At 34.2% G+C, this 17,161-nt stretch overlaps 1 protein-coding gene and 1 non-coding gene across 8 annotated transcripts in view; one reads left to right on the top strand and one right to left on the bottom strand.

The window, feature by feature from the left end:
* Positions 1-17,161, bottom strand: part of PDE5A (phosphodiesterase 5A) — a 129,569-nt gene that overhangs the window by 60,154 nt on the left and 52,254 nt on the right. For all 7 annotated transcript variants that reach the window (XR_012435039.1, XR_012435038.1, XM_065545426.1 and 4 more), the window contains exons 4-8: positions 13,196-13,267; positions 11,523-11,612; positions 9,029-9,166; positions 6,530-6,597; positions 46-154 (exon numbers count right to left, since the gene is read on the bottom strand). Coding sequence is in view for 5 of the 7 variants with exons in the window: in XM_065545426.1 (XP_065401498.1) it covers positions 46-154; positions 6,530-6,597; positions 9,029-9,166; positions 11,523-11,612; positions 13,196-13,267 (477 nt within the window). In the remaining 2 variants the exon portion in view is untranslated. The remainder of the gene's footprint in view (positions 1-45; positions 155-6,529; positions 6,598-9,028; positions 9,167-11,522; positions 11,613-13,195; positions 13,268-17,161) is intronic.
* Positions 15,781-15,907, top strand: LOC123573805 (small nucleolar RNA SNORA11). Its single transcript, XR_006698537.2, has one exon. It is a non-coding gene; the product is annotated as a small nucleolar RNA SNORA11 (small nucleolar RNA).

Consider the following 17,161-nt stretch of genomic DNA (forward strand, 5'->3'; position numbering starts at 1 on the left):
GGGAAAACAGCCTTCTAGCTTCAAGTCTAAAATTGGGTTACTTACTGTCCAGGGAAATCTTTTATCCTTACTGACATCTGGGATATTAAGTGGTTCCATAGTATTTTTGACATACTGAGCATACATGTAATTGATTTTGTTTGCATCATGTTCCCTGTGAAAATAACAGATATGAGTTCCCTCTGTGCAGTTAAAAAAAAGCATAGGCAAATAGTTAAATAAATGATTAAGGGAGAAAAACACCAGCCTTAAATTATAAGGCAAAATATATACTTACATGGAAAATGCAGCTTTAAATGTGTTTGGCGATTCACAACTTTGTCAGTTACCATAATTTAAATGTTTTGAAAAAAAAAAAAAATCCCACAATTTTTCAACAAGTTTTATAAAGGTGAATGGCCTTATTCTCATTACAAATGGGCATGGTGAGTTTTGGTGTCATTTAATGTAAATTCATATGTCCCTTCATGTCTTATTTTCTCATCAGATTATAGAATGCCAAAGGTCTAGTGCTTGTTTTACTTCCTCATTATTTGGTTTATCTATCCATCCCAATAAAACAGTATTTTACATATGTTAAGACCAAGGGAAAAATCAAACAGCTTAGAAAAAATGTTTAAAGCTCTTCTCTCAAGTCTATTTTCTTTCTCCTTCTGTCTTTTTGTCGTGTCTTCTTTAACATCTTTCCCTTTGTTCAGTTTCCTCTCTACACAGTTTTTCTGCTTTGAGATGTTTTATGATACTTTTAAAATTAAAAATTTATCTTCCTCAAAAAATTTTATGAACTTACAATATTTTTACCACTTATGTTCCAGTCCCTTGCTTAACAGAGTGAACATGAAAGATTAATCTGATGCCAGAGGGTACAGTGTCAGTGTAAGGGAGGGAAAACAGAATGGAACGTGTTTTTTTCATCAGGAAACTCTGTATGTTCCCTTGTGGTGATGATGAATTCAGCAAAGCAGGTCAGGTTATGGAAATTTACTCCATCTATAAGGACCTGCTTATTTTAATTGTGATATCACTAAAGAAGTAGGAAAACCTAACAATAGTAGACATTTCAAGATAAAATATAGTTGGCCTTTGTACCCACAAGTCCACATCTTTGGATTCACCCAACTGCAGTATCGAAAATAAGTCAAAGAAAAAAAAAAAACATACATTTTAACAATAGTACAACATAACAATTCTTTAAATAGCATTTACATTGTATTAGGTATTGTAAGTAATATAGAGTGGATGTGCATAAGTTATAGGCAAATACTACATCATTTTATACAAGGGACTTTAGTGTCTGCAGATTTTGATATCCGCAGGGGTTCCTGGAACCAATTTCTCAAGGATACTGAGTGACAACGGCATACATCTCAGGAAAAATGTCCACTTGCTCTAAGTTTCCAAAGTTCCAATGTTTTGCCTATCTTCTGTCCCTCCCACCCAACCTGCCCCAGCTGCTTCTTGGGACAGTGGTTTCATATGGCGTCCTTCAGTGCTAGTGATTCCATGAAGATTCTCAAACTCTGTGGCCTTGTTCCTGGTCAAAATATTTCAGTCTTCCCTTTGTTGTACATTTTACTTTAAGTGTAATTTGGTCAAACCAAGTACTGACCACTTGTCTAGTATTATGTATACATGAAAAAGAATGAAAAGGAAATGACAGAAGAGTGACATAAGAGTAAATGAACTTTGAATATTTCTTGAGACTAGACTGAGAGTCTGCGAAGGCATGCCAGTTATCATATACATCAGATCTAATACACTCCTGAGGTCCTACTTCACACATATTATCTGGGTGACACTCAAGAAACGGTTATATAAATGCAGGGTTTAGTTTAATAAAACAACATTTAAAACTATAAATATTTTATAAATAGCAGCAGCCTAGAGAGAAGAAAATAAGAAGCTATAGTGAAAAGAAGAAAAATGAAAAGGTGACCACCAGGAGAAGGAAGTACATTGGAGAAGTAAGTATCCTCGTAAAATCTATTTTAAAATGATAATTATCATATCAATAACCATTATTATTCTTATCATCATCATTATTATAAGAGTAGGAGCCAGAAAAAAATCCAAAATGGTTAAGCAATTTGTCAGAGATCAGAAATTCAGACTTACACTAGTTAATATACAGAAGGAGAAGTAGAAAAACTAGTTATAAATCAACAAATACCTGATACCTTATTTAACTCCCTGAAATTTTTAGGTTTTCCCGATGGTTACTTTAAGTGAAAACTGAGCATTAGATTTATTAAAGTTACATGATACCATGTTTCTTTCTTACTCTATAAGAAATGTTGATAAATTTTTAGTTCCTAAACTCAACAAATACAGATTGAATACCTTAACCATTAGAGGCACCCTTAACAGTATATGGGAGACAAACTTACACAGGTCAGTAACTGTCATAGGGGCTTACAATCTAGTAGAAGACTGAAACAGAATGAATAATGTGTTTAAATTACATGGACTATTTGGGTAGAGTCTAGTGCAGAGACTGCCAGTTGTCTTTTGGTAGTTCTCCTCCCCTTCTGTTTGTCTGGACATACATGGCCACCCAGAATAAAGACCACACTTCTCAGCCACCCTAGTGGCTTAGTATTGCCATCTGGCTAAGTTCTAGACAACAGGATGTAAGAATAAATGTTTGTGATGGCTTCTAGTAACCTTCCTAAGAGACAGGTGATACCTGCTATCTGTCCCTTCTTTCCCTGTCCCCCATCCTACTGTTTAACATGTGGATATAATGACTGGAGCTGCATCCTTGACCCTTAAGGAAAGGGCCATACCCTAGGGATGTAAGGTAGAAAGTCCAAAGGTGTCTTGGTCCCCAAGGCCTTTGTGGAGCAGAGCTATAGCACCAAGCCTGAGCTGGCTACCTCTGGGGTTTTACAGGAGACAGTAATAATACTGTGCTATTGTTTAAGCTATTTTTATTTTGGGTTTTCATGATCCACAGTCAAGCCTAATCCTAAGTGATACAGTGTAACAATGCAAGCACCACACATGTGGAGAAGATGGACAGGTAGCACCTAAATGGAGTAGAATAGGGAAGAAGTAGCATTAGAGAGATGAATTCACAGCTGGCTGAGACTTTTTAAAGGAGAAACATCAGGAATGAAAGGTAGAGTATTCCAGGCAGGAAAAAACAAAACAAAACAAAACAGTATAAAACACATTGCTGACATGGAAGAGTTCTATGTGTAATTGGGAAACACTAAATAGTTACAGATTGTCAAGAATAAAATGATGATTTCAGGCTGAAAATGTTAGGCTAGGACAGATAGTGAAAGATTTTGAAAGTGTAATACAAGGAATATGGATCTCATTCTTTTAATGATGGGAATATTATAGTGGCCTTTAGAATGTGCCTCAGAGCTCCAATTGCAGAAAGAGTAGCTAACCAATGTCTCACGTTGCTGTGCTCTGGAAGCCATCACCAAGTTTGCACTGAGGTCACCTCTACCAGGGCTGCTCCCAGAGAAAAAGACTGAGCACACTAGGGACACTAAAGTAGGCCTAATCCTGGGAGGTCCAGTATTCTTCTCACAGTAAATTTCAGCTAGAGGACTTCCCAGCAGCCTTGCCAAACCTTCCTTAGAACTGTTCAGCTGTCTAGGATACTTCTGTACAACTTTCCTTCCTTCTTTCTTCCTCTACTTAATTCTGGGTCAGACTTTCGTGTTGGTCTGATGGCTTTCCTGGCTTCTTCCCTCTGGTTCTCACAGGGTGTTTTCTCTAATAAATTTCTGCACATTTAATCTAATCTTGGCATCTGTTTCTTGGAAGACCTGGACTAACTCACACATTTAAGGCTTTTTGTACAATGTGTATCAATGAACCGTATATGAATGCATTGTTGGGATGACAGAATTAGGTACATGGAATTGGAAAAGATAAATTTCTGTGCTTTAGAATTAAAAGGGAGTCACTGCAGGCTAATAGGCTAATGTAAACCAAAGACCAAAAAAAAAAAAAAAAAAAAAAAATCAAATAGACACGGAAATAATAGCTAACACTTACTAAGTACTTACTACATGCCAGAAATTTTCTGAAGCATTTTATATACATTATCTCATTTAATTCTTACTATAAACCTACTACCACTACAGATGAAGAAACTGAGCCTTTGAGAGATTAAATAATTTACATGAAGTCTCATAGCTAGTAAGCCCACTACGTGGTGAAACTTAAATACTTACATTTAAATACAATCAGTCTAACTTCTACATTCTTCTACGCTGTATCCACAATTTTTTAAAGTAGTAGTCTTTACTTACTTAATTACACTTATATTTTCTAATATGATAATCAATAACAAGTATAAACTAATAGGTATATTCCAAGAAAGTGACCTAAAAGGATTCATTCTATGTATTTGTCATTTTATGACACAAATGTGCATTTGTGAATGAACATGAAGTTAATTAGTATGGAATTATAGCACTAAAATACCTACTTCTCAAAATAAGAGCTAACATAAACTGCACAACATTATACTCATTTTTTTCCTTCTAATTGGTTGGCTCTTGAATTGAAGTACAAAAATTCTAAAACTTCCCACCATCTGGAAATGAGCCTCCCTTCGGAAATTCCTGGGCAACTTAACTCCCAAGAGCTTACTATGCTTTATCCCTCTTATGATATCCTTCTAATAATTATGTGTAATGTTCACCCTGAATATGTTGTTTTACATTTAACATTTCAAAACCATCTTCAGTATATTAATTTATGAAGTCATTAGTGGATTGGTTGGAAAAATCTTGAATGAGCTATGCTTTTTAATTGATAAATAACTTCCTAAAAAAATGATTTGCTTACTGCTAACATCAAATTGCCTAGCATTTCATCAAATGGAGAGACGGCAAAGTTTGGATTGGCAAAGTTTTTAATAATGAGAATCGAAGTCCTAAACTCTACTAATAATCAGTTTTAGAAACATAATAAAGAATCTGCTGGTGAAAAATAAGCATCAATATTAGTTTTGCCCTTTTTCAAAATGTTAACATTACTAAACACCATTTTAAATTCAGTTATTGCAAAATTAGGCCTGTTATCTAATTTTTATTTAAAAAAACTCAGAGGCCTTTTACTGTATCACTATAACAAAAGCTAACTTTAAATGTTTCATTAACGTAAGCTATTACTGTTGAAATGATTTTCATTATTGTAAAGTCAATTAATATATCAGGTAAAATGATCCATGTAAATTTGTCTCTTTTAAGGTAATCACACTGACCTATTTATCCTTTATAAGAAAAAATCTTTATTCTAAGATTGTCTTGGAATCATTAAATCAGTAAGTGGAAAGATACTTTCCATTTGCCTACAGAGAGGGAATGTGGTATTTAGAAACAAATATATATATACATGAAATCAATAAGTGGAAAGATACTTTCCATTTGCCTACAGAGAGGGAATGTGGTATTTAGAAACAAATATATATAGCACAAGACATTTTTGTGTTTTTTTAAATGCATATTTACCAGTAGAGGTCACTATCACACCAATTCACTGGATTTGTCCAGCTACTGCTAAAAGAAATTACAGGGCCTGGCTGAATTTATACGAAAAAAATCAAAAGCCAATACCTAAAATACAATACAGAGGGATATGCTGCTCCACAAATATTAAAAGATCATGTAGATAATTAATCATTTTGGACTTTTAATATGATTATCATACTGATTTTCCTATTGTCCCATGGAGATAAAGGTAAATATATAAACATAGATATATATATTTCTATCTATATGCAAGCCAAAAAGTAAAATATTCAAATATTTACGTGTGTCCTACCTAGAAACCTTCTAAAATCTTCTTTTCAAAAAGGAAAAAGGTATTACAGCATCATAAAATTAAAATACTATATATTAATGTGCACATTTTCATACGTTCCAAAAGGATTCAATACTAACTAAAACAATGTCAAATCTGCTAGGAAATGCAATGGCACAGGAGCTCAGGATAGAATAGGTGTGGAGACGGGATATAATCTTCAGTGCATGATCAGCAAAGCTAAGAAGGAAATAAAGGTCAGCTATTCAATTATGACCATGTGAACCCCAATTCCAGGACATCAGAAAACTCTCTGGTTAGAGAAACCATGTTTTATCTCCCTAGACTACCCACTTCATGCCCAAGTCAGCGGTAAAGGCTTAAGGTCAGGTCTACCTTCTGAGTCAAATGAATTCCCCATCTGCCTCCAAGTTACATTCTTGCCCTTTGCTAATTCCTAAAATCCTTTAATAGAAGAAAAGGCCCTTCCTTGTACCACATTGTCAAAATAATAGTCTAGTAATGAGTTTTGATTTAAATATAAATACTTAACAAAGTAACAACTTTAAGTCGCTGTGGTCAATAGTCTCTCCATCTTGATGGAGGAAGAGTTAGGACTGGAAATGTGAGAAAAGACAAGAGACAATAAAATAATCTGTAGCTTGTATTTCTTAAATCAAACTGGTCATAAAATAACTATTTAGCCAATATTACATACATGTGATAAAGACAAGTAGAGAATAAGTGCTTTTACCTTGTTAACATATCAGATGATTTTTCTAATTCCTCACACTCCATGTGAAACACACTAGAAAAAGAATCCTAAAAATAGACAACACAGACTGAGAAATAAGTTTGACAAGGTAATAAAAACTATCTAGATACAGACATACATGCTATGGAATTGACAAAAGATCCCAATACTTGTAATATATTTTTACTTATTCTTGGACAAAATAGACCCAAGTACTCATTTTATGACATCCTCAAAACTGCTTCCCATTTCGTTCATGTTAATTTCTGATTTTGTCTTGGAAGAATGATTATACAAGTACTATTTGTTTTTTCTAGGTACTGATGGATTTATTAGTTTCAAAATTTTTTATGCTTATTGAAAATTCTCAAGTTTTGGCTTTTAAGCTTTAAGTACATTGATTGTTGTTAAATCCCAGGTAAAGAATCCCTTCTTAAAAAGATGTTTCATTCAGTAATACTTTATGTGATTATTAAAATAACTGTGAAAAATTTAACAACATAGAGAAATACTTCTGAAATTACATTAAAGGCGTGGTGGCTCATGCCTATAATCCCAACATTTTGGGAGGCCAAGGTGGGCAGATCACATAAGGCCAGGAGTCTGAGACCAGACTGGCCAACATGGCAAAACCCCTACTCTACTAAAAATACAAAAATTAGCTGGCTGTGGTGGCATGCCTTTGTTATCCCAACTACTGGGGAGGCTGAGGCACATGAATTTCTTGAACCTGGGAGGCTGAGGGTGCAAGCTGCGATCATGAGATCGTGCCACTGCACTCCAGCCTGAATGATACAGCGATACTCTGTCTTGAAAATAAGAAAGAAAAAAAATTTTTTTAAATCACATTAAAAAGCAGAACAGCACATTACACCCATGCTCTATTTATATAGAATTGGAAGAAAGCAGAAAAAAAATGATAGTTTAATTTGAGGATAGAAGAAATCTGTACATTTTTTCCTCCTCACCTTTGCTCACGCTGTTGATGTATTTTAAAACAACAAATAAATGTAATACAAACGAATATAAAGTCACCTAATTCCTTTTCTAAAACCTACAACTTAAGTGGTCAAAAAGTGAGTAAAATATCCTAATAATCATATTGTTGTGCTATACTTTCAAGTAGCACTGATCCAAATCAGTGTACTAACCATAACAGGTGTTAACTGGTAGAAGTATCCACTGAGGGTGAATTAAAGTGATATTTAAGTTGTCTAAAAAAAGTAGTGCTTCACATATAACTTTCAAAAATTAAATGCAAAAAGTGGGTCATAGAGCAAAAATTACAGGTTAAGTGACATACTGCATTAAGGAATTCTGACCTGAAATTTAAAATGATGTCTACTATATTATAATCACCTTTATATTAAAGATTTTATAACTGATTGAAAAATATGAAATAGTATCTATGAAAATACTGATTACCTTTTAGCCTAGTGAGTTCTCATTTGATATTAATGAGAATTTTGTATTAAACAATGCATTCATCTGACATATATACACATCCCAAATGATTGAGATGTTGGCTCATACGGTATAGTCCTTATATCTAAATCAACTAAAATTTCTTAATATAAATTAAATATTGAATATCTTTTATTTTTCTACTTCCCCCCAAAACGTAACTTCAGATATCATACGTAGATTATAACTAACCTATATAAGTGGTAGTCCACACTCTCTTTCCTATTAATCCACAAATGAACAGCCTATTCTTAGGGACTAAAGGAAAAAGAAAACAAACGACTACAGCAAAAAGAAATATCCCAGAAACAGTGATTCATAAGTTGAGAAGGGAGAGAAAGTGCATAAAGAAAAACTGCCTTAAGCCAGGGGCCCTGATTCTACTGGCAAACTCAAGACAGCCGGCCTGGTGTAATTAGCACTCTGTGACAACACTCTATCTTTTCCCAGACACCTGAAAATATTTCTTCACATTACAAAATCAATGGACTGAAATCTACCAGTTAGAAGAGTTTAGTGGTTTTCCATTGTTGGTAAAAATATGGGACTTATGGGTACCATTAGTAATACTCCTACTGGGCTATGCCTTTTGGTTTCTATACAATTTCTGGCAAGAAGAAATTTTTATACCCAACCCATTCAGAATGAGGAGTCTGGTCTGCCTGTTCATAGCAACTAGGGCACCAGTATTCCTGACCGTGAAAAGTCAGCACACTGTAATGACAATATATTTCTCCACGAAGATAGTGTGGCCATTGATAGAAGCAGAAACACACATTCCCATGGTAATTATTTTCAGGAGGGTGGGATGGGGACATGAACAGAGGTAAAAAAGGGTGATGAGGCACCCTCCACCCTCCACCCCTACCTGTCTTCAACCAGAAGAGCTCATATCCTGATTGGTTTTATATACATACTCATATGCATTTGGGTTTGAGAGAGGGTTCTAAGACCAAAATGAGGTTTAAAAGCAGTGCTTACAGAAATATAAGTTTCTGTCTTTCTAAAAATAAAGAAGTCATACTCTGTACTCACGGAGCAATCTTCATCCACTATGAAAATGGTGCATTTCTGCACTTGCATAAAAGAGATAATAGTGGCAGCTATTTTCTTCAAAATTACTTCTAATGATTGTTGTTCTTCAAAAATTAAACTAGCAAGGTCAAGCAGCACCTAGACAAAAATATTAAGAGCTTATTATTTAGCAATTGTTTGTAATTATTAAAGCACAATTATTTATATGGGTTATAAATTGTTTAACCTAGCAGGTTATAATCAAGTCTGCATTCAAATATTAAATATGTCTCCACTTATTAACAAACTCCTCCATTGACTGTTAATATAGTTAATATAGTTGTTAAGATCACAGGCCCCGAAGCCAGAGTAATCAGTTTTTAATCCTGACTTCCTTTCCTGCTAGCTTTGAGACTGAGGGCAAATTTCTTGAACATGGGGATATTAATAACATTAAAATCACAGGGCTTTTAGGAGGATTAAGATAATATTTATAAAGTATTTTGAACACTATCTGGTACATAAAACACACTGTTAATGTTGTTCCAAACTTTTTAGATCAATATTTGTCAACATTATCAATATTTTTACAGAGTACAGTAAATATTACCCATCAAAGTAAACAAAGTCTTAAGAATTTCCTTTGTGTTTTTTTCTGGTAGATTTCTCTTTCTTCTGAACCTCATAAGTACTACCAAAAACTCAGTGGAGGTGATGCTATCCTAGCTGAGGTCTGAAAGATGAGTAAGAATTATTCAGGTGAAATAGGGAAGAGAAATATTTCAGGCAAAAATAATAGAATTGAGAGAAAGTAGCATACTGAAAGTTTTGATCAGGTTTTATAAGAGCATAGACTATAAAGAGAACTGGGAGATGAGATTGCAACATTAAGCAGAAAAAGAACCTGAAAAGCACTGTGTGTCTTTTGAAGCAGTTTAAACTGTGATGCACTGCAGGAAAGATGTGGTGTGATCACATCTGTTTGTAAAAATAGGGACTGGATGAAACGATGGCAACAATAGAACAGGGAGAACACTGCAGTTAAAGGCAATGGAAGGTTGCATATCTTATTAACACAGATTCTAAACAGAGAAAATAGAGGGTAGAGAAGATAAATTATCAAAGAAATAATGAAAAAAGAATTACACAGAAGTAAACAGTTTGTTTAAACCTCCAAAGAGATGAACCAACATACAGATGCCAGCATGATGAATGAAAAAAGAATAATATTGTGAAATTAAGTTACAAAAGCAAATATAAATAATCTGAAAAGTTTATAGACACATAGACAAAACAGATATATATAATAATATAAAAATACAAAATATGTATTATATATTATGTTATATATTTATATTGTAGATAATAAATACAAAATAGTTATAAAAGAGCCAAGAATAAGGACAACATGGATGCTAGTTAGGAGACAAAGCACTACTTCTAAATTCTGAGAAATTGATTTTTCAATTTAGAATTTTATACCCAGCCAAAGTGGCAGGATGGTACAATACATATTTTCATACATGCAAGGACTCAGAAAGTTTACTTTACCAATACCCTTTCTTAAGTAGTTAATTGAGAATGTGCTGCAACAAAATAAGGAAGTGAGAAAGAAGTAGGGCATCTAAAAGATAGTGGAATCTTTCTAAGAAAGCAATGAAGAAAAGTTCTATGATGACACTAGTGTAGCAGGCATAGGGCTAAATAGTTTAGCTTGGAAGAAGAAAGGTTGGAGAACCTCAGTTTGGACCTCTCCAAATAGAAGCAGAAGGGGAATTCAACAGGATGCCTAATATAATGGACTTTGGGGAGGGGTGGAAACAAGAACATGAGGCTATACTAGAGCAAAGAGTTCAAGGAAAAAAATTCAGAAACATCAGGAAAAATGAAAAGTTCTATAACAAAGGTAATATGAACAACATTTACATAATTATAGTGCTTATAAATAGTTTCTTTAAAATTGCAACTTTAGAATCAACCTAGACAAAGCCCAGGAAAAGTTCATCACGGTTGTAGAACAGTATATATTACCAATGTGGACAATTGTAAAAGAAAAAGTCCAGATGGGAAAAGCAGGGCTAAGGAGTGGTAGTTGGGAAAACGAGATAAAGAGAACAGGGGATGCTAAGACACCCATCTTACAAAGTATGAAATCAAGAGTAATATCTATAGTTGATAGAGCAAGACCTAAAACCATTATTTAACAACACAAGTGCAACCCATACAGTGACTTAAAACAGTGATAGAATGATTCCAGTAAGATAAGGGTAATGGCAAGTTAGGTGTGGTGCAAGTCAAATAAATCCTCATCTCCCAAGTTAATGAACATTGTATAACAAGATAAACAACTAAGCCTGGAAAATAGGAAATAGAAATGACTACTAGAAAAAATAAAGTATTGAGAAACTGAATCTGTACTATCTAAATTTTTAATAATCTGCATACATTACTTTGATAAAAATGTAACAATTTTTAAGAAGTATTTCTATATACTTTCTTTAGTAATCAGACTGACCTGATTTCTCTTGTTCTCCAGCAGTGAAGTCTCATAGAGCTGAGCATTATGAAGAACAATACCACAAAATGCCAAATAAGCAGCAAAGTCCTAAAAAACAGATAAGAGAATAGACAAATAAAAACTGTACATAAAACAGTCTAGTTATATTGCCTGAAATACAGGTCCCCAAATATTTACAGTTAGAAAGCCAAAAGAGTAGATGTTTGTTCTACATAAAATTAGGATGATATAAACCAAGTCTTAGCTAAAGGTGCTAGAATAGTCTCCTAAGGTATAAATTAGGAGAAAAAGGAGAGGAACTAAGATAAGGACCTCTTTATACCACTTGAAGTTACAATTTATTCTATGCAAAATTTGGTTTAGCCTCTCCATTATATTAAGACTTGGATCTACGCTGAAACTATTATATAAATAGCTTGTAACTCATTACTGCAGCAAACAACAGCTTATGTACTCATTAAAAGAATATCCACAATAAAAGCATAAAGTTAAATATTATATAAGGTTGCAAACATTACTTTAAATATGTCATTTTTAACATGGATCTATCATTGTTATACTATACTAGGGTAATATGTTTACAATTATATAAATTATTGATATAAATATTTAGACAGTATACCTTATCCACAATGTGACAGAGCCTTAAAAATTCAAATCAATTCAAGAGGGAGTTATATTAATGGATTATAAACATAATAATGGAATATAAAGCCAATCCAGGAACCATGTTTTCACACCAAATATTCTCAAGTGCCATGAACAGAACAGGAGCCTAGATGTCTATTACTCTGATTTTTAAAAAGTATTTGCTATGTTCCAAAGCAATTATAACAAGGGGAGCAACACAGGTGCCAACATAACCTATAGCATAGAGATAAAAATAACTGTCTTGTTTGAATGTTTTCCAAATTCAAAAGCTCCTACTAATTTTCAGGGGAACAACATAAACAGCAATGGGCTTGGGAATAGGAATAATTCAGTAGGCTATGATATACACATAATTACTTATTCAATAGGAGAAATAATGAAACCTACTCAGAATGAATTTATCAACAGTCTTAAGGGCTTCTGTCCTTAAATGGAAAGCATGTCAATGAGGTGTGTGGAAGGTATTCCTTCAGAGTTGAACAAGAATAATAATAAAATAATGCTCACTGTTGCTCTCTCTGAAGCTAAATTTACATCATCTATCCTGAATTCACACCTTGGCGCCCCACTGTCTGTGTGCAAGGCTTATAAAACATTCAGAAATTTGCTACACCAGGAGGCAATTCCAATTTTTAGCCAATCAAAAGTGCTGAACTTGTAGCAGTGTTTTTATGGGGTTTTACTCAAGGTTGGATCCCTATAGCAGTGATGAAAGGTAAATGAGATAGTTAAAATGCCACAAGTCACCCTCTGTGTGGCCCCAACATGCCCAGTGCAGGCTTGGCAGCACAGCAAGGAGGGAATTTGGGGGTTTCTGCTGACTGAATAACACAAGTACTCAGATGTGAAATCATCGCTCTATTTAGCCTAAGATACACTTTTGAAACTTTCAGATCATTTTTAACTCTAATCTTTTTGTGTGACCAACAATTTCAGCAACAGCTAATCCTAGAGGTGTATATACTACAAAGAAAAAGCATCTTCCTAAATTGGCTCATGCTTGACACAAGTTTTGGTACCTTTTCATCTTTTTCAGTAAATGTCCCACCGTTTCCTGATTTCTTGTTGATGGCCTGGGCTACACCAACAACCTGGCATAAGGAGATAAAAGTGACAAATTTTTTATTGACTGAAATTACTGGTAAAAATTCACTAAAATGTATTTATAGAAGATATCCTGCATGTGCTGTAAAATAACACTAGTCTACAAAACAAAAGCAAAACCCCTCATCAGCATTTGAGCAAGCTTTACATCATTTACCATATTCTTTCATCCTAATAAGAATTCGAACATTTTAAATTTATTAGGGCCCAAACTATGTTTGATTCTGTGATTTCACCCTGTATTTTGAATGAAATTATTTTAGCAATCACATTTTAAGTATATATTTTCCATAGTTTTAAAATATAAATAATAAATTTTGATTACAGTTCCAATAAAGTATATAAGAAAATGAACATTTTATATGGGTTTTAAATATAATGTTTCAAAATGGCTAAAATGCTCTTTTACTAAAAATGAAACAGGACCTACTGGCCAATCATGGAAAGAATGCAGGAGGATCATTAGGGCAAAAATAATTCTTAATGTAAGGATGTAGTCCAACTTCTTTTGAAATTTCTGCCCTTGAAAATTATTTTACCTTTAACAGACTTATTTTTGGGAAAGAGGGTACTGAAAAATCAAAACAGGAATTAACATGCTAAGGCTTATTTCAAATAGATGAGAAGGCATTTGGAAGTTACTTACCTTTTAGTTCCACCTTCATTTTGAGTTATTACCTTAGTCTTATAAAGACCTTCAACTTACTCTTCTCTCCGCTTTATTACTTTTAAATTCTACTCTTTCCTTTCTTCTGCTATTTAGTATCAGTGGAATAAGCTATTATCCTCTAACTGGCTATACTTCAGAAATATGTATCTTTAGTTCTATGTGGATGGTTCACTTTGTTTTCTCAGCTCACTATAGTATCTTAGCTTTAAGAAAAAGATATAAAATCCTCCTCTAGGATAGCAGAATAAGAAAGGGGAAATACCTTATTGTCTTATGTAGTTTTCTAGTCTTCTTAACATTTTTCTCTTTTTTTTTTTTGCCCATATGGTAAAGGGATATTAACTGTTTTTAAAAGCAGAATTATGCAATTATCCTATACCTTTTTATTTCCTTTAGAGCAACTCTCTCTTATTTTTACATACTCTTTAGCTCTTGAAAACAGCAGCAGATTTCCAGATGTTCTAACTTCACTGACTAAATTTCTAGTAAAATTCCTCTAAGGTCAAAAATGTCTGGATTGTAGTTAGGAATGTTCACTGGAACTATAATCAGAGCCACTTGAAGTTCACTGGGGTCTAATATAGAGTAGTATAATTCGGTTATTTTAAATGCTCAGATATTCATTCATCCACTCAACAAATACTGAAGTGCCTATTATGTACCAAAAAGTAATACAAAACTGGGGAAGTGATTACTCTGAAGGAGCTCAGAATCAAGAATGAGTGATACATAAACATAGACTTATAGCGTAGTAGGATGGTGGGATCCGTTTCATGAAACAGTGTCCGTGGATCGCTAGGAGCACTGAAGGGGCACTTAATGTGTGTAAAAGAGGAGTCTCAGAAATGACATTTAATTTTTTTTTCTCTAATAAATAGTTTTACAAAGGAAAGACATAAACTTTAAATCTGTGTTTTAAGAAAGATGAGTTTCAAACAGATATAGAAAGTATTATGCAAAGTTTCTGATAAATATGTAGTACAAAAAGTATATATTGATATGCTATCTGTACCTGGAACTGTATAAAGCAATGTACTAAGCTCACTCAAAAATATAAAAAGACAAAAAATCAGCTGCTTATTAAATGATTACTAATCACACTATATTAACATTTTAGTCCATCATCATATCAACATAAATTTACAGTGAGATAATTCCTTTCAGTCTTTTTTTTTTGTTTTTGAGACAGGGTCTTGCTCTGTTGCCCAGGCTGGAGTGTTGTGGCACAATCACAGCTCACTGCAGCCTTGATCTTCCAGGCTGAGGCTACTCTCCCACCTCAGCTTCCAAGCAGTGGGACTACATGGAAAGCATGTGCGTGCCTGGTTAAATTTTTAACATTTTTTTGTAGAGACGAGGTTTCAGTATGCTCAGGCTGGTCCCAAACTCCTGCGCTTAAGCAATTCTTCCGCTTTGGCCTCCCAAAGTGCTGGGATTACAAACATACAGTAAGATAGAAGAAATAAATTCAATGATTTATAGCATAGGAGGGTGACTATACTTAACAAAAATGTTGTATTGGGGTGACAGACACTAGAAATACCCTCATTTGATCACTATGCATTATATACATGTACCAAAGTTTCACATATACCCTGTAAATTTGTACTAATAAATAAATAAGTAATAAATATTAAGAAAAACAAACCAAGTTCTGTCAAAAGACTATTAGCCCAGGAAAATATAGTTGGTCCTTTGTATTCAACTGTGATAGGTAATATTTGACAAAAAAATTTTACAACCCACAGCAATAAAAATAACATCAAATAAATATAGTAGGACAATTATATACAGAGCACTCACATTATATTAGGTAGTATAAGTAATCTAGGGGTTTGCTCAGAGCAGGGGGCTGAAGAATGGCTCCTCTGTTTACAACACATGGAACAGGCATCTGGGGTCACTGTTACAAGGGGCACAAAACTTGTGGCTCCCTAAGAACAAATGTCCTACATGTGTAACAAAAAAAGTAACCCAGAGATGATTTACAGTATATGAGAGGATGTGCGTAGGTTTTATGCAAATATTATGTCATTTTATATAAGGGACTTGGGCATCCACAGATTTTGGTATGAGGGGATGGAGTGGAGTCCTCAAATCAATCCCACTTTGTATACTGAGGGACAACTGTGTATCTAATATATATATGTGCCTCCATCCCCAGAAGGGTGACATTTGAAAAACGACACTAATAAAAACAGATGAAAAATAGAATAAAAGGCATAGTGTTTGTCCAGGGTTGCATACACAGTAAAAGACAAATGACAGTTTAATTCTCTGACTTTAAGGATCCTGAGCAAAACTAGCACCCTCTGCCCTCATGTTCATATAAAGTCAGTCCTTCTTTCCGCTGTCATCCATTGCTTCTTTAAACAAATTAGATCATTGTCTTTAAATCAAGTAACTGCTAACTATAGGCTTTGAAATGTCCATTTTTAATGACAGCTTTTATTCTAAGTATATGTCAGACTCCATATGAGCGGCAGCACTCCTAAAAGCATTAGCTTCCATATCAGAATGTCCATTCATTTTTGCCTACCTGCTGGCTAACTACTCTCAGATACAGGTACTGCATGCTATTTTTGTAAAAGCGCAAAAAAGTCTTTCTGCTTTCTATTTTACTGGCACGATGCACAGCACAAATGGATGTTATGTCCTCAAAGGGTTGAGTGTTCTTTTAGGAATGCAAAGGCCAAGACTTGACTCTCACTGGGTGAGCAGTGTGGAATGTGACAGCTGGTTGCTTCAGGGCAACTGATCATTGCCACAGTGAGCAATTTCTTCTTCAATAAGCAGCTGCCCCAGACATTTTCTGAGGCCGTACATCAATCCCAATACATTTCCCCATCCCCAGTTCAGGGGATGCTCAGCATGGAAACTAAAAGCAAAGGAGGAAAGGACAGACTACAAATCATAGCTATCCCTCTCTCTCAGCCTCAGAAGATCTCCATTGCAATGACAGAACTCAAGACAGTCTAATCTGAGCCAAATACAAACTTTACTAAGAAAACTAGAACTTAACAATATATAGAGGAGTTAGGGGAGAATTTTCCCTAGTGCTCTTTTCAAACTTTTCTTTGACTCATTTATTCATTCTGCCTTAAATACTTTATTCAATAACTACTAAGTGCCTTTATGTACCAGTAGTGAAGAAAACAGATGAAAATCCCTGTCCTCATGGAGGTGACATTCTAATCAGTGTTAGGCTTGG

The sequence above is a fragment of the Macaca fascicularis genome, chromosome 5, assembly GCF_037993035.2.
Source record: "Macaca fascicularis isolate 582-1 chromosome 5, T2T-MFA8v1.1".
Classification (NCBI taxonomy): domain Eukaryota; kingdom Metazoa; phylum Chordata; class Mammalia; order Primates; family Cercopithecidae; genus Macaca; species Macaca fascicularis.